At 38.5% G+C, this 25,915-nt stretch overlaps 1 protein-coding gene across 4 annotated transcripts in view; it reads left to right on the forward strand.

Moving 5' to 3' along the window:
• ARHGEF6 (Rac/Cdc42 guanine nucleotide exchange factor 6) overlaps nucleotides 1-25,915 on the forward strand; it is a 142,875-nt gene that overhangs the window by 82,157 nt on the left and 34,803 nt on the right. For all 4 annotated transcript variants that reach the window (XM_036304946.1, XM_036304947.1, XM_036304949.1 and 1 more), the window contains 3 exons: nucleotides 2,174-2,268; nucleotides 6,506-6,601; nucleotides 8,105-8,227. In XM_036304946.1, the coding sequence (XP_036160839.1) occupies nucleotides 2,174-2,268; nucleotides 6,506-6,601; nucleotides 8,105-8,227 (314 nt within the window). The remainder of the gene's footprint in view (nucleotides 1-2,173; nucleotides 2,269-6,505; nucleotides 6,602-8,104; nucleotides 8,228-25,915) is intronic.

A 25,915-nucleotide genomic window follows, 5' to 3' on the forward strand; every position in this document is an offset into this window, starting at 1 on the left:
TTTCTACCCCTTTGCCAGCCTTTACCAGGCCCAGCCCCCTTCCCTTTGGCCATCACCACACTGTTGTTTGTGTGTATGTAGCATACATATATGTTCTTTGGTTAATCCCTTCACCTTCTTTCAACCAGTCCCCCCTCCCCTCTTCCCTCTGACACTTGTCAATTTGTTCCATGTATCTATACCCCTGGTTCTATTTTGTTTGCCACTTTATTTTGTTAATTAGTTTCCACATATAAGTGAAATCATGTGGTATTTGTCTTTCTCTGTTTATAATCCCCAGTTTTTGAAGCCACCCTTGTGTCCCTTGTTCTTCTAAATTAGTAGTTCTCAACTAGGGGGTCATATTACCCTTCCGGTGACATTTGACAATGTCTAGAGACATTTTTGGTTGTCATAACTGGGGTAGAGGATGGCATGCAACTGGCATCTAGTGGATATAGGATGCTGCTCAACATCCTATAGTGCACAGGGCATCCCCTCACAGCAAATAATTATCTGGTCTGAAATGTCAACATTGCTGCCATTCAGAAACCTTTTTAACCCCTTAAATTGCTCGGACTGTTTCCCACTCACCCAGCACCTACCTGTACAGGTGTCTTACTATCTCTTCACAGTCGTCACTGAAGGTAGGTGAAATGTCATGATTTGAGATGAGGTGAGCAAAGCCTTAAATTTGAAGCAATCTGTCAGTCAATAGCAAAGTGTGGATGACCACGCTCTAGACCAGTTGATTCCCAAAAAGCCCACTGCTACCTGGGCTCCACTTGCATTGTTCATTCCATCTTTCAAAATCAGGTCATCGTGCATTGTCTTGTGAGTATATGTCTGGCATATTGGTAGACTCAGGGGCCTCTCCTAGCGAAGAATGCTTTACATTGTCTTGTGATCCCTCATTGTCTTGTTTAATATCTCCCTCTACAAATAGAGTGGAAACTTCCTGCTGACAACATGGCATTTGGCATTGACTGGATATTCAATGAATTTTTTGTTGAAAGAATTAGGGCTATATGAGAGAAAATATGTAAAAATGTAAGCTTGGTTATACCTAGGAGCTCAAAGTGAAAGCTGTAGGTTCCTCCAGAGAGGCTAGGAAATGGGGTGTGACCCTACAACTGATAGGGGAAGAGAAATTATGGGCCTATACATTGGTTGTTTTGCCTATAGGATTTAATTGGTTTGTCATTAATAATACTGGTAAGTATTATTTCCCTTGTTAAATTTCTCACATTTCAGCTTCCTTTTCTCTTTGAATTGTTTATACTAGCACCTTTTATCTTTATTAAAAGACCACTTTTAACCCTGTTTGAAAATTCAGTGTCCTCAGATTTTGTTCCCTAAGGGTCTTATCAAAAACATAACTTAAAAAATCGTTTATGATGTTTGACATTAGTTATTGTTATATTATCTTGATATTGATTGAATCTCTACAGTAAGTCCTCACAACACCGTCGAGAGGTTCTATGACTTTAAGTGAAATGATGTATAACAAAACGAATTTTACCATAGACCAGTGGTCAGCAAACTCATTAGTCAACAGAGCCAAATATCAACAGTACAACGATTGAAATATTTTTTGAGAGCCAAATTTTTTAAACTTAAACTATATAGGTAGGTACATTGTTATTAACTTAATTAGGGCACTTCTATGGCTTAGGAAGAGCCACACTCAAGGGGCCAAAGAGTCGCATGTGGCTCACGAACTGCAGTTTGCTGACCACTGCCATGGACTATCAGCAGTTGCCAACCTTTCAGGCCTCATGGACCACCAGTGATCCATGGAGCACTGGTTGGCGACCACTGGACTAATTGATATCAACGAGAGTTAGATTCCTACAGCATCTCATTAACATTATAATAAAACGATGTTGAACAAAATAACATTATTCAAAGACCTGCTCTATGAATTAAGGTAGCTGGTCTCAATTTTTCCATACATAAAATGGGAATGATGATCCTTTGTTAGCTAACTGAGACTTTTCTTGTGATGCAATTATAAAAGTAGTTTGCTAGAATGAAACAAAGTGCATTCAGACTTTGTGCTTCTTACTTATACTGCTAGCCTGAGTAAATGGGATGTTGATCTAGTAATTTGATTAAAAGATCTAAAGTTATAATTTTATCTTGGACTGACTGTCCTGACAATTATAATGCCTTGATCTTTGTTTCTCCACAGGTGTTACAGAACATACTAGACACTGAAAAAGATTATGCTAAAGAACTTCAGTCTCTTCTTGTTACTTACTTAAGACCCCTGCAGTCCAATAACAAGTAAGATTTATATTTGAAACCGCTCACTAAATAAAGCAAGATAACATCAGCAATATGGAGTCATTGCTCTCATGTCACTGAATAATTGATATTGCCCTTTAGAAGAATTTCCACAGATCACAGGTTGCTAAGAACATGATCAAGGCAACAGAAAAGAGCATGGTTTTCTTTCTCTTCTGGCGGTGGAAGGGATGAGTAGATCTGCATTTCTGTCTCACAATTTTTATGCTATATGTTTTAAGTGATACATCTGGTTTTACATCACAGAAAAAGAGCTTGTTGGTGTTTTTATCCAGAAAGCGCATAAACTGAAAATTCTTTTGCTCACTCTGACGTTTGCTTGCCAGGGCGGAAATTCTTTCCCATGCGCCGAGAGTGGAAAAAGTGTGGCATTTTATGAATGTTCATAAGAACAATTCAAAGCAGTATTTTACCCAGGCAAAAGTGAATGATAAAGAGATGCAAAAATGTTTTTTTAAATAAAATGTTCTGAACTTATTCTGGTCTTAGAAACCTGAGGTGATTGTCTGAGGCCTGAATTGAAAACTTAATTTTCACAAATGAAAAATATTGGCCATTCATTTTTTGTGTGCTTGTAGGAATAACATATTTAGCAAATAGTGCCTCACTGCATTTGTTTGTATTTTTATGTTAATTTATTAATCTTTACTACAGATTATGATCTATAAGTCAAATAGAAAATTTAGCAGTTGGTCCATATAATGGAAAACAAAAGCCTCCTCTTTTACTTTAGTAAGAGTTTATTTTGTTAGACAGTTGCCTAAACTATTGACTTCAGGCTTGAATAAGTTTAATATATTTCACTTTTCTCCTTTTTTTCCAAATCATGTTTGCTTAGGCATAATGTCTTGCTAAATTTTGCACTTGGTTATTTTCTTGGCACTATGCGACTCTTACTTCAGTATGAAAGGACTTTGTATTCCTGTGTTTTGTAAGAGTTTAAACATAATCAACAAAATGTCTTTTGTCATTATTATGTAAAACATGAAGTGTTCTATGAATCATGGTTCTTAGAGCTGAATGGAACCTCAATGAATCACTGGGTCTAGTGCCCTGGAAGAAATGACTGTCCCCACTAAATAAATAAGAAAACTGAAGTCCATAAAGGCTTTCTGCTGTACCCATCACACAACCAGTCAGTGGCCAGATTGGATCATTTTGTCTCCTGCCACCGAGTGAAATGTGCCTTTTGAGGTGACAGGCAGAGGAGAAGAGGGACACTGAAGTGGTAACCCTGGGAGGGGAGATCGTAAGATTTCAAATGAAGGAGTGACTGATTAGTAATCAAGAAACAGTACGAGGAAAGGAAAGGAAAAGAGCCAGGTTAGAGGAGGTGAGAGACCTGAGTCAGAACTGAACTGTTCCCAAATAAATTCAAAATGCAGTTATAGTAAGTTTCCATTGGTTCTGTCTTGGAGACCCCAGAATGATTTGAGCCAAACCAGATTATTTATTGTCTGATCCTGAAGGGGCCAAATAAGCCCAGTCAAGTTCTTTGGGGCTGTGAGAGAGTAACAACCAGAGAAGCTGGCTGAAGGTTTCACTTTCGACACCCATAAAAGGGGTTTTCCAGCTTGGTTCAGGAAGACATTAGAGTAGAGGAACTGGGAGCTTTTTATACTCTAGGGGTTATTGGTAACATTTGTTGGGGGTCTTCCTTTTCTTTGTCAGCAAAAATTACTCTCTTGGCCCTAACCAGTTTGGCTCAGTGGATAGAGCGTCGGTCTGCGGATGCAAGGGTCCCAGGTTCAATTCCAGTCAAGGGCATGTATCTTGGTTGCGGGCACATCCCCAGTGGGGCGTGTGCAGGAGGCAGCTGATCGATGTTTCTCTCTCATCGATGTTTCTAACTCTCTATCCCTCTCCCTTCCTCTCTGTAAAAAATCAATAAAATATATTTTAAAAAAATTACTCTCTTGGAAATATTCCCTTAGTATTACTATACTAAAGAGAAAGGACATGTGGCAGATACTGGCCTTTTAAGTAAATCTTCAGCAAAGTTTTCTTCCAAAAAGTGGTTAAGAGTATGGGCTCTGAAGCTAGAATTTTTTTTAATTTATTTTTTAAATTATGTATTTTTTTATTGATTAAGTATTACAAATGTGTCCTTATCCTCCCATTGTCCCCTCATCCCCTCAGTCCTGCCCTCACCCTCACCCCCTGTTGTCCACATCCATCACTTATGCTTATATGCATGCATGTTTTGATTCAAATTTTGACTTCGCTATTTACTGGCTTTGTGACTTGGGGTGATTTGCATAACCTTCCTGTGCCTGGGTTTCCTTACATGTAAGATAGAAACAATAGTACATACATCATAAAGTTATTGTAAGGTTCAAATGAGTTATTATTTGTAAAATGCTTGCATAAGTGTTAAGTGCTATATGAGTGTTGTTAGCTCTTGTTGTTATCACCTACTAGTATTTTTTTCAATTACAGTTTACATTCAGTATTATTTTGTATTAGTTTCAAATGTACAGCATGGTGGCTAGATATTTCCAGTACCCACCTGGCACCATACATAGTTATTACAATACTAGAGGCCCAGTGCACAAAATTCACGTGTGGGGGGGTGTCCCTCAGCCCAGCCTGAATCCTCTGCAATCTGGGACCCCTTGGGGGATGCCTGCAGGATCAGGCTTAAACTGGCAGTCGGATATCCCTCTTGAAATGCAGTACCGCTGGCTCCTAACCACTCACTTGCCTGCCTGTCTGATTGCCCCTAACCACTCTGCCTGCCTGCCTGATTGCCCCTAACTGTTCTCCCCTGCCGGCCTGATCCCCCTAACTGCTCTCCCCTGCCGGATTGATTGCCCTAACTGCCAGCCTGATCCCCCTAACTAACTGCTCTCCCCTGCCGGCCTGATCCCCCTAATTGCTCTCCCTTGCCGGCCTGATCACCCCTAACTGCCTCTGCCTCTGCCTCGGCCCCACCACCGTGGCTTTGTCCAGAAGGACATCTGGAAGGTTGCCCGGAAGATGTCTGGTGTAATTAGCATATTACCATTTTATTAGTATAGATTATTGACTATATTTTCTATGCTGTGATTGATATCCCTGTGACTATTTTGTAACTATCAATCTGTACTTCTCAATCCCTTCATCTTTTTCACCCAGTCCCCCAACCCCTCTCTCCTCTGGCAGCTATCAGTCTGTTCTGTGTATCTATGAGTCTGTTTCTGTTTTGATAGGGGAAGAATGAATGAGAAAAATTTTAATATAGAGGCCCTGGCCAAAATTGTTCAGTTTGTTTTTATTTGACTCCATTCCACTCCAAAAACAAAGAAAGAAATCAGTGCTATTTTCTTTCCTCCTACTTCCTCTCATATAGAATTTTTTTAGTTGATTTATGTGCATTTTAATATAGGAGAAACTGGATTTTGCTTTTTACCCCTGTGCATTTTATTAGCATATATAATACCTTTCAATTACTTTCCCAGCTCCTCTAGAAGAGAGTACTCATTTTTTTTTATATTTATCTCCACCTATGATGTATTTTACATGTTTAGATGCTAACATGTTTTTATTGAGGTATAATTGACATATATCATTGTATTAGTTTCAGGTGTACTGCATAATGATTTGATTGATATATGTTTATGTTGTGAAATGATTGCCACAATAAGTCTAGTTAACAACCATCACCCTATATAGTTACAGAAATTTTTTTTCTTGTGATGAGAACTACTAAGATCCACCCTCTTAACAGCTTTCAAATAATACATGCAGTGCAGTATTATTAACTATAGTTACCATGCTGTGCATTACATCTCCATCACATTTATTTTATAACTGGAAGTTTATACCTTTTGACTTCCTTCACCCATTTGGTCAACCCCTACCCCCCATATGTGACAAGCACCAATCTGTTCTCTGTAGATACTTAGATATTAAATACTTGTATTAATTTACTCATTTTGTAAAATACCTGATAAATACATAAAATACCTTATAAACACTTGTTTTCTTTAGGATCATTATTCTTATTATAGAAAAGAGAAATCAAGGAAAGAAGCTTTAGAAAGTTGCTTAAAACTGGAGTTAGCATGAATAAATAAAAAAGTTAAAATATATGGATTGCTTCCCTTGACTCATATGCTACTTCCTAGCAAATTATCAGCTCACTGGACTAGAGAGAAATAACTAGAGTCAAGTTCTATTCACTGACACCATATATATATATACATATATATGTATATGTTATTGTTTTTTTCAGTCTGAGTACTGTGGAGTTTACATCTTTATTGGGGAACTTTGAGGAAGTATGCACATTTCAGCAGACACTCTGCCAAGCCTTAGAAGAATGTTCAAAGTAAGTGTCACATATTGCTATAAGGATAGCTAGCAACATTGTTTTTGTTTTATTTTCCTTTTAATTTTTGTCTTAGACAGGGGTACTTTATATCTATGCTTTTAATACAACTCGAGTATTGTCCCAGAGCAGAGAGGATGCACCAGGTGGTTGTACAATGTCAAATCACTTGTATTTTTGTCTTTATTTTAAAATCATATAAGTTTACTGTTTCTGGTCAGTATAAGAGAGAAATAAGGTCTCAATTAACCATGGATGAAGACTTTGACATCGATTAGGTATTTTCTTTTGTACATTGTAAATTACTTGGAAAAGTTATTCAGATTATTCATTCGGTTTCACAAACTTGTTTTTCTCTTTTAATTACTCCTGGTATCATGTCTATTATACTAATAGTTGAAAGAGATGAAAAGTGGGGAAAGGAAAAGTATCTTTCTGTGAACCAAAACACATATTTGATGGCTAGCTAGATTGTTGAAATATTCAACTTCATACTACAAAATGAACTATAATGATCGTCAGGCAACATATTTCTGTAGAAGGATTAATTTTCCAAGCAGTGTATTTTGGAGAAGTTGGTGACTTTCATCATCTATAGGGAAATTGGGGCTATTACCTGTTTCTTTTAAAAAAATTTTATTTATTTAATAGTAATTGATTTATTTTTTTAAAAAAATTCTTTATTGTTTAAAGTATTACATATAGTATTACATTTATCTCCTTTTTCATCTATTGACCTCTCCCTGGCCACCCCCACCCCCCACCTATTTCTTTATGGGACACAGATGGTTGTCTAGGAAAGGCGATGGTAAAAGCCCACACTACAGAGATCTGAGGAGCTATTCCAAATGCTGATAAGGATCCAGATTATTCATATAGAAAGATGTTCACTAAGTGAGAAGAGCAGATTACAAACTAGATTTGTGATCTTTATTTTCCATTTTATAGAGAAACATGTAGGAGAAAGTACAATGAATATGACAAAATTGTTATAATAGGTATCTCTGAATGGTGGAATCCTGAGTACTTTTTTTCTTCCTGGTATTTGTCTGATTTTTCCATAAATGAAAGCAGGTGGTTTGTAATTTTAAAAATCCTGAGGCCACCCTGCCTAGCAAGCACCAGGCCACCAAGACTATGTAATACTTCTTTTTGGATTTTATTAGTTTTGTTTATACTTGAACTTCATCTAAATTAGCCAAGAGTATTTTTAGTATGGCCAGTAAAATTTGAATATTATAATTTGAACAAGCATTTTAGAAGAAAACCCTACCTACTGTTTCTAAATAAGTATCTGACCCTATGTATTGGCCTATGTTTGGTGATTAGAGTTACAGCAGCAGTCAAGAATTTGTGTTTCATGGATAAAATGGTTGTAATATAGTTTCTCCTTTAACTTTGGCAGAATTTGAAATGTTTGCATGTTCCTGGTATTAATTTGAATCATCTTCCTTTCTCCCCTGTTTTCTGTTTTACATAATGTTCCACCTGTTTTACCTACAGATTTCCAGAAAACCAACACAAAGTAGGAGGTTGTCTACTGAACCTCATGCCTCATTTTAAATCCATGTATTTGACTTACTGTGCGAATCATCCTTCAGCTGTAAATGTACTCACCCAACACAGGTAAATCATTAACATTTTCCCAAAAAAATTGTTTTACAGTGAGACCCTTTCCTAGAACCATCTCATTTGGAAATCTAAGTTCTCCAGTAGAACTCTTAATTATTCCTATTCATCATGCCAGGAATTGATTCATTGTTACATGTACAGTGGGGCCTTGACTTATGAGTTTAATTCGTTCCGTGACGGAGCTTGTAACTCAAACTACTCGTATGTCAGATCATAAAGTGAACGAGTGAGACACGTGATGCTAGTCTGATGTTGTGGAGTTCACTGTGACGTTCGCTGTGCCAACTAGCAGTGGGGTATCTGAAACTGGCTCGTAACCCAAATTTTAGCTCGCAACTCAAAGCAAAAAATCGGCCGAGAGACGGCTCGTATCTCGAAAAACTCGTTAGTCGGGACACTTGTAAGTCAAGGCCCCACTGTATTGAGTGTTTATCAATTCAACAAATAATCTACTGAGGACCTAATATGTGCAAGATCCTGTACTAGCTGGTGGGGATACAGCAGTGAACAAGGAAGAGAAGGTCCCTCTCTTCATGGAGCATAGCATCTTGATGGAAATGCAGGCATGAAATTAAATATTGTAAACATGTTGTATACTAAAGGGTAATTAAAAAGATGCAGTGAGAATTTGCAACATGGATCAACTTAGTGTGGGGTGAGGGGAAGATTGGAGAAGGTGTTCCTGAAGTAAAATTCTATTTAGATCCAATGGGTTAGCCTTTCCCTGCCCCAGTGAATGTTTTATCTGAAATACTGGCAAGTAGCTAAACCACTTAGGTTAATCTCTTTCAATTTTCTATTTTCTGGTAAGGGAAGTCTCAGACAGTGTTATGGCTAAAAGGCAGCTATTAACATGGAAAAGTGGAAAGAAACTAACACTGTGAACTTTGTGGCAGGTACTTTAAGCACAGGGCTTATAATAATTATACACTGAATATAAATTGTTTCTGATTCCATGGAGAACAACAGAATAGTAGTGTCTCCTTTAAGAGTTCTTGCAAGGGACTAGGATAAATCTTCTACCTTCCTTTACCCTCCAATTACCTATCCCTGACACATTTGCTGGGACATTTATCTGGGCCAGAACACTGTATGATAGGCTTAAAGATGCAGCTTTAATTTTTAAATCATGTGCTAGAAATCTGGGTGGGACAGTAGCAAGAATAACACACACAGCTCTTAGGACTTAACCTGGAGACTAGATTCATAATGGACAAAAATTCTGGAGACTGCTCAATAATGAAAAGAATATTCTTCTCAGAGAAATCAAGATGGCGGCATAGGTAAACACCGAAAATTGCTGCCTTGCACAACCACTTCAAAAATACAACTAAAAGACAAAACGGACATCAACCAGAACCACAGGAAGGCTGGCTGAGTGGAAATTCTACAACTAGAAGGAAAGAGAAAAGCACACTGAGACCCAGAGGAGGTGTGGAAGTAAAGTGCAGAGGTACGGAGGCGCACGTGGAAAGGACTGGCAACTGAGGACACGGTTGTCTTTTTCAACTGGGAGGGAGTCTCAAGCTCCCAACTGCTCTGAACTCCAGTTCTGGGTGAGTCTCTGGGAACCCAGACTCATACGGGGAGAAACTGGACTGTCTGGCATCGGTCGGACCTCAAGGGCGGATTTCTCTCAGAGGTGCTTGCAGCAATTACCGACACTGAGATGCAGGACCTCTTAGGGTAGGGCTGAGGAGCAGCCATAGTTGCTTGCTCCGCCCTGTTGATCCCCTGAGACCCCACCCCACCCAAGCTGTTTGCAGATGCTTTTGCATATGAAAGGCCTGGCCCTTTGCAATCTGAAAATTACCTAACAAACAGCAGCTGGGTCAGAGAGAACCAGAACTTCCAAAAGAAGGCCCAAGGGCCCACAGCAGCTTGCATTGCTTCACAGCTGGCCTCATCTGGGCACCTCCAAACTCCAAACAAAGAAGAGGAATCTGAAGATCTCTCCATAACTCCTGCTGGGTAGCCTCAGGCAGAGGCTAAATTAGCACCTCCTTAGAGATCCAAGAGCCAGTGTACCCAGTGGTCAGAGTGGGACCATCCTGATTACAACTCCTCAGATCCATAAGGGACACATTCAGGGGGCAGACTCAGTGAGCATCAAAGCCCCACTGAAGGAAGTCTTTCCCCATAAGGGTGTCTTCAGCACAGAAGTTCTCCCACCACAGACACAGCTGATTCTCACAGCCAATTGGCCTGGAGGTCAATTCCTCCCAGTGCTACCTACAACAATCAAGGCTTAACTACAAGACTGTGCACAAAGCCCACAAAGGGGTGCACCAAGAGTGTCCACCCCAGGTAATTGGGGAGGCTGAGCCACTGGGTCCTATAGGACACCTAGCACACAAAGCCACTCTATCAATACAGGGAGGCATAAAAAATGCGGAGACAAAGAAACAGGTCACAAATGACAGAAATGGAGGACAGCAAACTTCTGGTTATAGAGTTCAAAACCATGGTTATAAGATTTTTCAAGAACTTTCTAGAAAACGCCAATAAATTTAGTGAGACCCTCGATAAATCTAGTGAGACCCTCGAGGTTATGAAAAAGTACAAACTAGAAATTAAGCATACACTGGCTGAAATAAAGAATATTGTACAGACTTCCAACAGCAGACTAGAGGATCACAAGAATCAAGTCAAAGATTTGAAATATGAAGAAGCAAGGAACACCCAACTGGAAAAACAAAAAGAAAAAAGAATCCAAAAATATGAAGATAGTGTAAGGAGCCTCTGGGACAACTTCAAGTGTACCAACATCCGAATTATGGGGGTGCCAGAAGAAGAGAGAGAGAAAGATATTGAAAACCTATTTGAAGAAATAATGACAGAAAACTTCCTCTACCTGGTGAAAGAAATAGACTTACAAGTCCAGGAAGCGCAGAGAACCCCAAACAAAAGGAATCCAAAGAAGACCACACCAAGACACATCATAATTAAAATGCCAAGAGCAAAAGACAAAGAGAGAATCTTAAAAGCAGCAAGAGGAAAACAGTCAGTTACCTACAAGGGAGTACCCATATGACTGTCAGCTGATTTCTCAACAGAAACTATGCAGGCCAGAAGGGAGTGGCAAGAAATATTCAAAGTGATGAATACCAAGAACCTATAACCAAGATTACTTTACCCAGCAAAGCTATCATTCAGAACTGAAGGTCAGATAAAGAGCTTCACAGATAAGAAAAAGCTAAAGGAGTTCATCACCACCAAACCAGTATTATATGAAGTGCTGAAAGGTATCCTTTAAGAAGAGGAAGAAGAAGAAAAAGGTAAAGATACAAATTATGAACAACAAATACACATCTATCAACAAGTGAATCTAAAAATCAAGTGAATAAATAATCTGATGAACAGAATAAACTGGTGAATGTAATAGAATCATGTGCATAAGAAGGGAGTGGACTGACTATTCTTGGGGAAAAGGGGGTGTGGGGGGTGCAGGAAGAGACTGGACAAAAATCGTACACCTCTGAATGAGGACATTGTGGGGGGTAAAGGCAGAGTGTGGGGTGGTAACTGGGTGGAGGGGAGCTATGGGGGGAAAAAAGAGGAACAACTGTAATAGTCTGAACAATAAAGATTTAATTAAAACAAACAAACAAACAAACAAATGAAAAAGAATATTCTTCTCTTAGCCTAGCCCAAACTTGAACTCCTAGAGCTAGGCTAGAACACTAGTTGATACTGACACTCAGAAGTGGCAGTAATTTTGTGTGGTTTTTTTTTTTTTCTGATTTGTAAGGAGCATTATTGACTTCATAGAGCTGTTATGTAAGGACATTTTTAATGTAAAATTCAGTAGTTCCTATTTGAAGGTACATTTTATTCTCCTGATCAAAGTTATGAATTCTTATGGAATAGTAAATATGGAAGTTGAATTTATAGAAAGAGAAGCCATGACTCTGGGTTATTTAGGCAAGTGCTTAAAGCTCATAACCTAATATATAAAAGGCCAGGGTTGTAACTACCAATCATGACCGAAGGCTGAGCAACCCGGAAGTCCTTCAGTCAGCACTGGGTTGCTGTGGTGACCCAGCACTGATTGTTCCGCTGCAGCCTGGTGACCCAGCACTGACTGCCCAGGGGGCTGAGACCCAGAGAGAGAGTCAGGGTCTGATCTGTAGCTTCAGTGGCAGCTGTTGATCGGTACTTGCCTCTCTCTTTCTCTCCCTCTTTCTTTCCAGGCTTCGCCAGCAGCCAGGCCTTTCTTTCTCTCCTGGCCTTGGCAGGGGCTACTGTTCAGCCCCGCCTCTCTGATCAGGCCCAGAGATAGGCCCAGAGATGCTTACTGGCATAGGAACCGACCAATCAGAACAAATGTGGGTGCTGTGAAAAACCAATGGCTGCCTAGGAGGTGGAGATTTTGATGTTGAATGGCATGGGAACCAACCAATCAGAACCAGATGTGGGTGCTGTGAAAAACCAATGGCTGCCTAGGAGTCAGAGCTTCTGACACTGACTGACATAGAAACTGACCAATTGGAACCAAATTGGCCAGCAGAGGAGGGCAGTTGGGGGCAACCAGGCTGGCAGGGGAGGGCAGTTAGGGGTGATCAGGCTGACAGGCAGAGGCAGTTAGGGGTGATTAGGCAGGCAGGCAGGTGTGTAGTTAGGAGCCAGTGGTCCCAGACTGTGAGATGGATGTCCAACTGCCGGTTTAGGCCTGATCCTTAATTGAAGAGGGTGCAGGCTGGGCTGAGGGAACAACCCCTCTGTGCACAAATTTCATGCACCGGACCTCTAGTTAGCTAATAATAACATTGACTATGTGCCAGGCACATGATTTAAAAGTCTATACCTGGTTTCAAGTTATACTACAAAGCCACTGTAGTCAAAACAGCCTGGTATTGGAACAAGAATAGGCATATAGATGAATGGAACAGAACAGAGAACCCAGAAATCAACCCAAGCCAATTAATATTTGACAAAGGGGGCAAGAGCATACAATGGAGTCAAGATAGTCTCTTCAATAAATGGTGTTGGGAAAATTGGACAGTTACATGCAAAAAAAATGAAACTAGACCACTAACTTACACCATACACAAAAATAAACTCAAAATGGATAAAGGACTTAAATGTAAGATGGGAAACCATAAAAATCTTAGAAGAAGCTATAGGCAGCAAAATAGCGGACATTTGTTGTAGCAATATCTTTACCGATACAGCTTCTAGGGCAAAGGAAACCAAGTAGAAAATAAACAGATGGGACTACATCAAAATAAAGAGCTCCTGCACAGCAAAAGAAACCATCAAAAACAAAATTAAAGGGAGCCCACTGTATGCGAGAACATATTTGGCAATGATACATTTGATAAGGAGTTAATGTCTAAAATATATAAGGAACGCATACAACTTAACAAAAGGAAGATAAACAACCCAGTTAAAAAATGGGCAAAGGACCTAAATAGAGACTTCTCCAAAGTGGATATACAGATGGCCAAGAGATGTATGAAAAAATGCTCAAAGTCAGTAATCATTAGAGAGATGCAAATTAAAACAACAATGAAGTACATCAGCTCACACCTGTCAGAATGGCTACTATCAACAAATCAAAAAATGACAAGTGCTGGCAAGGATGTGGAGAAAAGGGGACTCTAGTACACTGCTGGTGGGAATGCAGACTGGTGCAGCCATTATGGAAAACAGTATGGAGTTTCCTTAAAATATTAAATATGGCCGAAACCGGTTTGGCTCAGTGGATAGAGCGTCGGCCTGCGGACTGAAAGGTCCCAGGTTCGATCCCGGTCAAGGGCATGTACCTAGGTTGTGGGCACATCCCCAGTAGATGTGCAGGAGGCAGCTGATCGATGTTTCTCTCTCATCGATGTTTCTAACTTTCTATCTCTCTCCCTTTCTCTCTGTAAAAAATCAATAAAATATATATTAAAAAAAATATTAAATATGGAACTCCCATTTGACCAGTAATCTGACTTCTAGGAATATAGCCAAAGAAACCTGAAGCACCAATCAGAAAGAATGTATGCATTCCTATATTCATAGAAGTGTTATTTACTATAGCTAAGATCCGGATTACTTAGTGTTTTCTACATATAAAATCATGTCATCTGTAAACAGAGATCATTTCACTTCCTTTTCTATTTAGATGACTTTTAATTATTTTTGTGTCAAATCGCTCTAGCTAGGACTTCCAGTATTATGTTGAATTGAAGTTGCAAAAGTGGACATCCATACCTTGTTCTGAATCTTATAGGGAAAGCTTTCAGTTTTTCACAATTGAGTATGATGTGAACGGCATGCTTTTCATCTATGCCCTTTTAATGTTGATGTAATTTCTTTCTATTCCTAATTAGTTGAGTGTTTTCTTAATAAAAAGGAGTGTTAAATCTTGTCAAATGCCTTTTCTACATCTATTGGAACGATTGTGTGATTTTTATCCTTTGTCCCTTTAATGTGGTGTATAACATTGATTGATTTTCATGTGTTGAACTATTACTTGCATCCTAGGGATAAATCTCACTTGGTCATGGTGCATAATCCTTTTAATATGCTGTTGAATTTGGTTTGCTAGTGTTTTGTTGAGGATTTTTGCATCTATATTAATCAGGATATTGGCCTGTAGTTTTTGTTTCTTTTTTTACAATTGAGATAATATTAGTTAAAACATTATATGAGTTTCAGGTGGACAATACTATATTTTTTTCTTTTTTCTTCTTTTTTTATTTTATTTTATTTTTTTATTAAATCTTTATTGTTCAGATTATTACATTTGTTCCTCTTTTTTCCCCCCATAACTCCCCTCCTCCCAGTTCCCACCCCAACCTCCGCCCTCACTCCCGACCCACTGTCCTCATCCATAGGTGCACGATTTTTGTCCAGTCTCTTCCCGCATCCCCCACACCCCTCCCCCCCCAAGAATAGTCAGTCCACTCCCTTTCTATGCCCCTGATTCTATTATAATCACCAGATCATTCTGTTCATCAGATTATTCACTTGATTTTCAGATTCACTTGTTGATAGATGTGTATTTGTTGTTCATAATTTGTATCTTTACCTTTTTCTTCCTCTTCCTCTTCTTAAAGGATACCTTTCAGCATTTCATATAATACTGGTTTGGTGGTGATGAACTCCTTTAGCTTTTTCTAATCTGTGAGGCTCTTTATCTGGCCTTCAATTCTGAATGATAGCTTTGCTGGATAAAGTAATCTTGGTTGTAGGTTCTCGGCATTCATCACTTTGAATATTTCTTGCCACTGCCTTCTGGCCTGCAAAGTTTCTGTTGAGAAATCAGCTGACAGTCATATGGGTACTCCCTTGTAGGTAACTGACTGTTTTTCTTTTGCTGCTTTTAAGATTCTCTCTTTGTCTTTTGCTCTTGGCATTTTAATTATGATGTGTCTTGGTGTGGTCCTCTTTGGATTCCTTTTGTTTGGGGTTCTCTGTGCTTCCTGGGCTTATAAGTCTATTTCTTTCACCAGGTAGGGGAAGTTTTCTGTCATTATTTTTTCAAATAGGTTTTCAATATCTTTCTCTCTCTCTTCTTCTGGCACCCCTATAATTCGGATGTTGGTGTGCTTGAAGCTGTCCCAGAGGCTCCTTACGCTATCTTCGTATTTTTGGATTCTTTTTTCATTTTGCTTTTCTGGTTGGGTGTTTTTTGCTTCTTCGTATTTCAAATCATTGACTTGATTCTTGCAATCCTCTAGTCTGCTGTTGGAAGTCTGTATAATATTCTTTATTTCAGCCAGTGTATGCTTAATTTCTAGTTGGTTCTTTATCACAACATCGAGGGTTTCATTAGATTTCTTGTAGATCTCATTAAGTTTATCGGCAGTTTCTAGAAAATTATTGAGAGACCTTAAAAGTGTGGTTTTGAACTCTATATCCAGTAGTTTGCTGTCCTCCATTTCTGTCATTTGTGTCCTGTTTCTTTGTCTCTGCATTTTTTATGCTTCCCTGTGTTGATACAATGGTTTTCTGTGCTAAGTGTCCTTTAGGGCCCAGTGGTTCAGCCTCCCCAATTACCTGAGGAGGACACTCTTGATGCACCCCCTTGTGGTCTTTGTGTATAGTCTTGTTGTAGGTAAGCCTTGATTGTTGTAGGTATCACTGGGAGGAATTGGCCTCCAGGCCAATTGGCTGTGAGAATCAGCTGTGTCTGCAGTGGGAGAACTTCTGTGCTGGAGACACCCCTCTGGGGCAAGACTTGCTTCAATGGGGCTTTGGTGCTCAGTGAGTCTGCCCCTGAGTGTGTCCTTTATGTTTCCACGGAGCTGCAAACTGGATGGTCCCACTCTGACCTCTGGGCTTCCTGGCTCCTGGATCTCTAGAGAGGTGCCAATCTAGCCTTTGCCTGAGGCTATCCAGCAAAAGCCTCCCTGCAGGGCTTGGGTGAGGAGGGTCTCACGGGATCAACAGGGCAGGGCTAGCAGTTATGGCTACTCTCAGTCTTGCCCTCAGAGGCTTTGCTTCTCAAATTCCTGGTAATGGCTGCAAGCCCCTTGGAGAGAAAGCTGCTCTCAAGTTCCAACCGCTGCCAGACAGTCCCGCTTCTCCTGTATGAGTCTGGGTCCCTAGAGACTCACCCGGAACTGGAGCTCAGAGCCTGAGAGTCCCTCCCGATTGAAAACGACAACCGCGCCCTCAGCCGCCATCCCGCTCTGCACGCACCTCCGCACCTTAGTATTTTACTTTGGCACTGTGCCTCCTCGGAGTCACGGTATGCTTTTCTCTTTCCTTCTAGTTGTAGAATTTCCACTCAGCCAGCCTTCCTGTGGTTCTGGGTGATGTCCGTTCTGTCTTTTAGTTGTATTTTTGAAGTGGTTGTGCAAGGCAGCAATCTCCGGTGTTTACCTATGCCGCCATCTTGGTTTCTCCACCTCTTTTTTCTTATTGTTGAAAATATTACAGAAGTCCCCTTTGTTTGTTTGTTTGCCCCATTGACCTCTTCCACCCCACACCAGCCTCTCCCAGGCCTTCACTACTCTATTATCTATAAATACTATAATTTGGTATCTGTATACACTGTAGTGTGATTACCACCAAAATTCTAGTTTCCATCTGTCACCATATACTAACCTTTACCCATTTTGCCCTCCCCTGCCTTCTTCAATTCTGGTCACCATCAATCTGTTGTCTGTATCTATATGTTTGCTTTTGTTTTGTTTTGTTTTGTTGGTTTGTTTCTTTTTTAGTTTTATTTTCCACATATGAGTGAAATTGCACAGCTTTTGTTCTTTTTCATTTGACTTATTTCACTTAGCATAATACTCTCAAGATACATCCATGTTGTTGCAATGGCAATGTTTCCTCTTTTTTTATAGCTGAGTAGTATTTCACCCTATCTATCTATCTATCTATCTATCTATCTATCTATCTATCTATCATCTATCTATCTGTCATCTATTTAATCACATGTTCTTTACCCATTCATCTATTGATGGACACTTTGGTTGTTTCCATATATTTTGTGCATAGTTATCCTATCTAATAAAGAGGGCATATGCTAATTGACCCTCACACCATCACAAAGATGGTGGCACTCACAGCCAATAAGGAGGGAATATGCTAATTGACTGTCCCACCCTCAAAGATGGCAGCACCCACAGCCAATAAGGAGGGAGTATGCTAGTTGACTACATTGCCCTCAAAGATGGTGGCACCCACAGCCAATAAGGAACAAATATGCTAATTGGCTACCACCCCCTCAAAGATGGCGGCACCCACAGCCACAAGATGGCCAGCAGGGGAGGGCAGTTGTGGGCTGTCAGACCAGCAGGGGAGGGCATTTGGGGGTGACCAGGCCTGCAGGGGAGGGCAGTTAGGGGTGACCAGGCTGGCAGGGGAGGGCAGTTGGGGGCCACCAGGCCAGCAGGGGAGCAGTTAGGCATCGATCAGGCTGGCAGGGGAGTGGTTAGGGGGTGATCAGGCTGGCAGGTAGAAGCAGTTAGGGCAGTCAGGAAGGCAGGCAGGCAAGCAGTTGGGAGCCAGCGGTTCCGGATTGTGAGAGGGATGTCTGACTGCCTGTGGGATCGGGCCTAAACCAGCAGTCGGACATCCCCTGAGAGGTCCCAGATTGGAGAGAGTGCAGGCTGGGCTGAGGGAAACCCCCCACAGTGCATGAATTTCGTGCATCAGGCCTCTAGTTGTAAATAATGGTGTTATAAACATGGGGATGCAGATATCTCTTCCAGATAGTGATTTTATTTCCTTTGGATAAATACCCAGAAATGGAATTACTAAATCATATGGTAGTAATATCTTTAATATTTTGAAGAACTTCCATACTATTTTCTGTAGTGGCTGCACCAATTTACATTTTCACCAACAATGAACAAGGGTTCCCTTTTCTCCACATCCTCCCCAATACTTGTTATCTCTTGTATTTTTTATGATAGCCATTCTAACATATGTGAGGTGATAGCTTATTGTGGTTTCAATTTGTATTTTCCTGCTGATTAGTGATGTTGAACACCTTTTTGTGTACCTGTTGGTGATTTGTATGTCTTCTTTGGAAAGATGTCTTTTCAGTTCCTTTGGCCATTTGTTAATCTGGTTGTTTCTTTGCTATTGAGTTGTATGAATCAGTTTTGTGATTTGCAAGTATTTTCTCTCATTAATAGGCCACCTTTTCATTTTGTTGGTTTCCTTTGCTATGCAGAAGCTTTTTAGTTTGAATAGTCCAATTTGTTTATTTTTTTCTTTTGTTACGTGTGCATTTTGTAAGTACTGGGCTTCAGTTTCTTTGAATTTCCTTGTTGTTTTTTTCTCTCTATTTTTGTGTTTCTAAGAACTCCTTTTAAAATAGAGTCTGAGTCTTTAGCTCTCTCAACTGTAATCCTGTTATTATACTGGAGTCCTGTTGATGTGGTGGCAAGGTGTGCTAGAGGGGATGCAGGCTATAATGTTATGAATAAATTTCATTTTTAATGGACCTGGGTTCCTGAACTTTGACCTTTAGAGATATTCCTTAGCCTTTTCTTTTTCTCCTCTCACTTATGACAGGAAGATGAGAGAGGGTTGGAGCTGACCCCGAGCTAGATTCTCTTGGAGAGCAAGCTTTTATTATGGAGAATGTTCTAGGAGCTTTTCACAGCAGTTGCTTTTCTCTCTCCTTCTCTGAACCACAAGGGGATTTTTCTTAGATTTTTACCATGAGAACCTGAGATGCAGAACCCACAAAAGTGTTGGGGTCCCCAAGGCTGGGTTCCTGGGAGTTTTTAACTGTCAAGCTAGTTAACATTCAGACTCTTGCAATTCATCAAAGTTACCATTTGTGTTTTCCTATCAATTATCGTCTCCAGTGGCTTCTTCTGAGGGAAACTGATCTCAGCTCTAATTCTCTGTATTTGCCTGTCTTTGCAGATTTGAGGGTGGTGATTTTCTTGTAATTTCAATTCTCACTGGATCTAAAAAAAACAAACAATTTTCAGTTTGTTCGGTGTTTTTTCTTATTACGAAGACAGTAAGGATGACTTTTAAGCTCTTTACATGTCAGAGCTGCAAAAAAAAAAATCCGTTAATAACTAAAAAAAAAATTTAGTGGTTGTTTTGAGGCTTTCCGTATGTATATTAACTTGTTAAAATCTAGTTCATGTTTACACTAATGTAATTTTAGTGAGATATACAGATGTTACTACTAGTATAGCTGTCTCCTCTTTCCTTTTTGTGCTATTATTGTTATATATGCTATTACAAGCACAATAATACATAGTTATGATTGCTTAATATAATTTTATATCTACGAATGAAACTGGGAGAAGAAAGGAGAGCAAGGATATATTTATGGCATTTGTTTTATTAACATTCTTATTTGTTATTTTTTTATCATCATTTCTTCTTGTGGATTTGAGTTACTATCTGGTATCATATCCTTATTCCGATAGAACTTTGCTCCCAACCACCTCCATTGTACTGCCCTTATAAAATATATTACATTTCTATATGCTATAGGTCCAACAGTACAATTATATAATATTACTTTATAATATTGTTTTTATATCAGTTAAGAGAAGAAGGAGAAATATGTATTTATAATTGCATAATTACCTTTCATAATTGCATGATTACCTTTACTGGTATTCTATGTTTTTATATGTCGATTTGTATTAACATCTGAATTTACTTGTTTTTATGCTGTAAGTTGAGTATTTCTTGTAAGGTGGATCTTCTAGCAAAGAATTCTCTCAATTTTTTATTATCTTAGATTGTTTTCATTCCAAATTTTTTGCAAGATATGTTGAGTGGATACAGAATTATTGGTTAGTAGCTTAGTGTTTTCATGACTCTGAGTATGTCATTCCGCTGCTTTCTGACCTCCATTAATTCTGATAAAAATTAGTTGTTAATCTTATTGAGCTTCCCTAGCCCATGATGAGTTGTTTTTCCTCTTTCTCTTTTTCAAGATTTTATTTTTGTCTGTCTTTCAGCATTTTTACTATAATTTCTCTGTCTGTGGATCTCTTTGCAATAATCCTACGTGGAATTCATTGAGCTTCTTGGATGTGTATGTTAATACTTTTTCTCAAGTTTTGGAAATTTTTAGTCTTTTATTCAACTATTTTTTCTACTTATCTGTTTCCTCTCCTTTTGGTACTCTCATCATGCATATGTTGTTGAGCTTAAAGATGTCCCACATTTCTCTGAAGCTCATTCATTTTTCTTTTTTTTTCAGATTGTATTATCTCTGTCATTCTATCTTTAGGTTCATTGATTCTTTCTTATGCCAGTTGAGATCTATCATTGAGAACCTCTAGTGAAATTTTAAAATTCAGTTACTGTACATTTTAACTCCAGAATTTCCATTTGGTGCTTTCAAATAATTTCTCACTACTGAAATTCTCTATTTGATAAGACATTGTCATAGCTTCTTTTAATTCTTTAAGCATGGTCTCCTTTTTTTCTTGGAACACATTATAATTAATACTTTGAAGTCTTTATTAAATCTGACATTTTGTCACATTCACAGATCATTTCTGTTGTCTTCTCCATCCCAACCTGTGTATGGGTCACACATTCCTGTTTCTTTTTTTTTAAATCCACACTTGCCAGGAATTTAGCTTCTTCAACTCAGAATTGAAGCTGATGAGATGTGCTAGTGAGATATTTTATCCTTGAATTGGGAGCTGAGGGGAGAGAGAGGCCTGTCTTGGCCACACTTTTCTGGATTGGAGCTTGTGTCAAGCTGAGCTGAAAAGAAAGGAGAGTGGGAGATAGCAGGTCATGGCTCAAATGCCTGAACTCTCCCTGTTCTGAGTTTTAGAATATTTTCTTGAATAAGTGTTTTTTCATGTATCATATGCCATTAAGACAATTTCTAGAGACTTAAAACTATTGCTTTTATGGTTTCCACCAGCTATGCTTGTTTCACTGGGAAAGGTCCATGGAGCATCTCATGCCACCATGCTGAAAGTAAAACTCCTTACCATTTCCTTTTAAGCTCCTTTGTGCCACTCCTTGATCTCAGTGTAATTTTTTTTACCACTTTAATATTGTTTCAGTTTACAGTTCTGCCACCTAGAAGTTTTGTTACCCAAGGTAATTCACTTACTTCTAATCTGTAGTTTCCTCACTTGTAAAATGAGGATAAAATCACCTACCTTGTAGGGTTGGTATGAGGATTAAATGAAATAATGTATACGAAGTCTACAGCATAAAGCACAAGGTAGTTGTTGTAACTCCCCATTTCTACTTTATTCATCTTCTAACAGCTTCTAATTATTTTTTTGAAAAAAAATGCGATATTTCAAGTACACAAAGCATTCAGCTTAATTATAGCTGCAATTGGAGTCCTGTATATACTTTCCAATATGTCCTGTTTTCCCCTACCTCATCAGAGGGAACCACAGTCCTGAATTTGTTTTTATCATTTCCAAGAATGTTTGCATATATTACAACCTATCTTCAATATAGAAAAAAAATGGTTCAAGGGCGTTTTTCCTGTGATGGGTACATAAACATCCTGTATGTATAAGGACAGATTTCTTAATAACAACAAAAAGAGATACCTACAATTCTTTTCGTTTTAGTCTGAGAACAGCATTCTGGATAAATATCAGGAAGAAATGGTGTACCTCAAACAACAGCCTTTTGTAGTATTTAGAGAACTTTCTGTGGTAACTCTGTGTGCTAAAATGTTACTGACTGAATTTACCCATATTATGAATCTAATTTTATAAATAATAATAGATATTTCTTCTAACTTTATGATTTAAAGTGTGTTACATTTGTTAATTTAAAGATTCACAACTTTTGGAGGAATTATTTTATGCTGTTTGCTTGATTTTGCTTAGTGATTTTTTTTTTGTGATTTATAATATCCCTAGAAATGGAAGAAGATTCACTGGAGTCCTCTAGAATTGAATTTTTATCTTACTGGTTTATTTACATGTAAGGGGTGAAAATTCAATTATAATACTTGGGATTTTCCTCAGATGTGCTTCTAATATTATCTCAGCTACTTTATATGCATCTTTAATTTATGCTGACATACTAGAGAAAAAGCATAGCTGAATAAAATTTGCATAAAATTCAGATAGAAATCCTGTGTTAGCGGAAGGTTGCAGATGAAATAAGGACATTGATGGATTTCTGTTCCTTTCCTGATGAATTGTAAGATATTTACAAGCAGGAAAATCACTCCTAGCCTGAGCAGACCAGTCAGTTGAACTGAATCCTCTTGGCCTGCAGGTGGCAATATCATACCAGAAATTAGTGTGGCAGTTGGCAATGAGAAAACGTGCAGCCTTAATAAACACTATGATTGCCTGTTGGTACCTTGTAAAAAATGCAGTAATGTATCATCTGAATTTGGATATATAAGCAGACTCCAGCCTTGGTGTGTTCGCAGATTTACATATATTTGAATAGCTGCCCCAGTCTTTTACTATCCCCTGGGTGAGGTCTTTTGGGATTTCCCCTTTCTCTCCCCTCTGGCTTGCTGCTGTAACTTATGTTTCTCCCTTACAAAAATACCCACTTTCTTCCCATGCTTCAGTATGATGTCCATTCTTTGCATGAGGGAGAGGAACCAGGAGTTAATAGAGAGGAGGAGAGATTTGGTGCTAAGACAGGTCTGGACCTTACTTCTGTCTCTATTGCAGGAACTACCATAAAAACCACAGTGTACTTTTCCTCTTGTTAGTTTTATTAAGTCTCTGTTATCACTGTTGTCAGCAGTGAAGACTTTAAGAAAAACCCAAAGAATTGTGTCTTTGCTTTGGAGACAAGGAGCATAGGAAAAAATCAGATTAGATTCTGTTCTGTTTCTGTCTTTGAGCATCCAGGGAAAGGAGAAAGTGAGACTGGACACAAACAAAATGTGGTGGGGACAAAAAAAGCAGCAGACAGCCTAGTCTCTGAGACTGGATAAATGAAAAAGGGATAATAGATAACTACCCAACCCAACTGAGCGGCATCCTTGGAATTTTCCACTGGCTAGAGGCCAGGGCCTCCCAGATCCTCATGTCTCACCTCCCCTTTCTAGGCCACAGTGATTCCCATGAAAGGCTGGTATGGAGAGGAAATAAATATCTGATCTTTTTCTAGCTGTTCTAGGTAGAGTTATCATTATTCAAAGTAGCAATCTTATGCAGAGGTTCCACAAAAACACAGGTACATGATATGGTTAAGCTCTGTAGTTATATTACAATGTAAGATAGTTTTCTTGAGCTTTCCAGCCCAACCCAGAACATACCAGAACCTCATCCACCATGAATTTTATGAGATAAATGTATGTTGAGTTTCAAACAAAGTTTAAACATTGAGAAATGCTTCTGTTGTGTCATATCATATATATATAAAGAACATATTAAGCTTGAAAAGCAAGTCTAAACTCACATTTCAAACAAGCTGTATAAAATTAAAAACTGCATTTATAGACAGATTGTTCTTTGGTGTAATGATATACAGGGTGGGCAGAAGTAGATTTACAGTTGTTCATATAGAAAATAATACAATAATTAATAAATAATAATTAATAAATAATAATACAAGAATAAACTCTGTGTATCCTGTACTCACAACTGTAAACCTACTTTTGCCATAACCTGTATTGATTTTTGTGTATGTTAATTTGTATATTAAATTTATTTGGCTAAATGAAAATATACATTTTATAATCTATTTATCATAACAGACAGTTGCTTTATGTGATAGTTTTGTTCTTTTGTTGTACTAGTATAATGTTCTTTCCTCTTTAAAATTTTATTTTTCAATTACAGTAGTAAAATGTGTTTTATTTCCAATAACCAGTGTTCTCATATTATACTAAAAAATTTGAAAGCTTTTTTATAATATTCAATAAGTCTAGAAGTTAAAATGCTGCATGGGAAACAATAACAGTGAACACATTAGCATTTGCTTTTAAGTGTTGTATCACTTGTATTAATTAGAGTAGAATGTTGAGAATATGGGCGGTTACTTAGTCATGGAAAGAAAAAAGTAAGACTTGTTTAGTAAATTGAAAAGAAATTAGGAAAGTGATTTTCTCTAAATTACACTTCTACTCAAATGCACTCCCCAAGTTCCAGTTATTTTCCTAATTATATTTTATATTTCATGAATTTTTAAACCTCTTTGTGCACTTTATGCTTTTGGTTGGAAATTAAACATCAATTGGATTTCAATTAAAAATGTAGTTTTTAAAGATGCTATTTTAGCAAGGTATTTGCCTTGGAATAATAATAATAGTAATAAAAATGCATCTAATGACTGCTTTAAAATTTATAAAATACTTTCCTATACAGAGGCAGTGTGGTGTTATGGAAAGACCTGAGGCTTTAACTTCACATTTGAGTATGAACCCCAACTTAGCCATGCACATTCTGTTACTCATTCTTCTTGAGACTCAAGTTTCTCATCTGTAAAATGAGGATAACACCTGTGTTGAAATGTTGTGAATCTATAATAATAAAAGTGTAATATGCTAATTAGACCAGACATCCTCCAGGTGACCTTCCAGATGAAGCCGGGACTTCTGCCCACCCTGTATATCATTACACCAAACCGAGGGAAGCCCCGGTCCCAGGTGCCAGAGGGAAGCCGGTGCCGGCAGCAGGGGAAGGAAGGCCTACTCTTGCACGAATTTCATGCATCGGGCCTCTAGAATTAAATAAGAACCAATGTATGCAATGATCTTAGCCTGAAATAGTAGCCTTACAAACCCCAAGTATTTAATCTTAATAATTGTAGTAGGAAGTAGGTTTTATTTCTATTTTACAGATGAGTCATCTGAGGCTAGGTCACTGATCCAGGGTCACCAGATCTGTTTTTTGTTTGTTTTGTTTTAGTTGAAAATCCATTATTATTATTTTTAAATTTTTTATTATTAAATTTACTAGGGTGACATTGGTTAATATGATCATATAGGCTTCAGGTGTGGGTTTCTATGTTACAAGATCTGTATCTTGCACTGTGTGCCCACAGCAAATCTGTTTTATGACTCCAAGTTTTGGGCACTTCACTCCCTTCAGCTGCTTTTGGAGCAAGATTGCAAAAACTGCTAAAATAACATTAATCATTAAATGTGACCACTCAGATGCAATTTAGCTTTCCTTAAGGCAGCAATTCTTAGTCCTTTTCCCCTCTGACACATATGTGATACTCAAGAAAGCTGAGACATTAGCTGAAGCTCCATCCTTTTCCCTCCTGCTTAAAAAAAAAAAAATCATAGAAGGAGAATGTCTGTTAATAGGGATAACCTGTAACCCACCCCAT

Source organism: Myotis myotis, unplaced genomic scaffold (genome assembly GCF_014108235.1).
Source record: "Myotis myotis isolate mMyoMyo1 unplaced genomic scaffold, mMyoMyo1.p scaffold_m19_p_4, whole genome shotgun sequence".
In the NCBI taxonomy this organism is placed as follows: Eukaryota; Metazoa; Chordata; class Mammalia; order Chiroptera; family Vespertilionidae; genus Myotis; species Myotis myotis.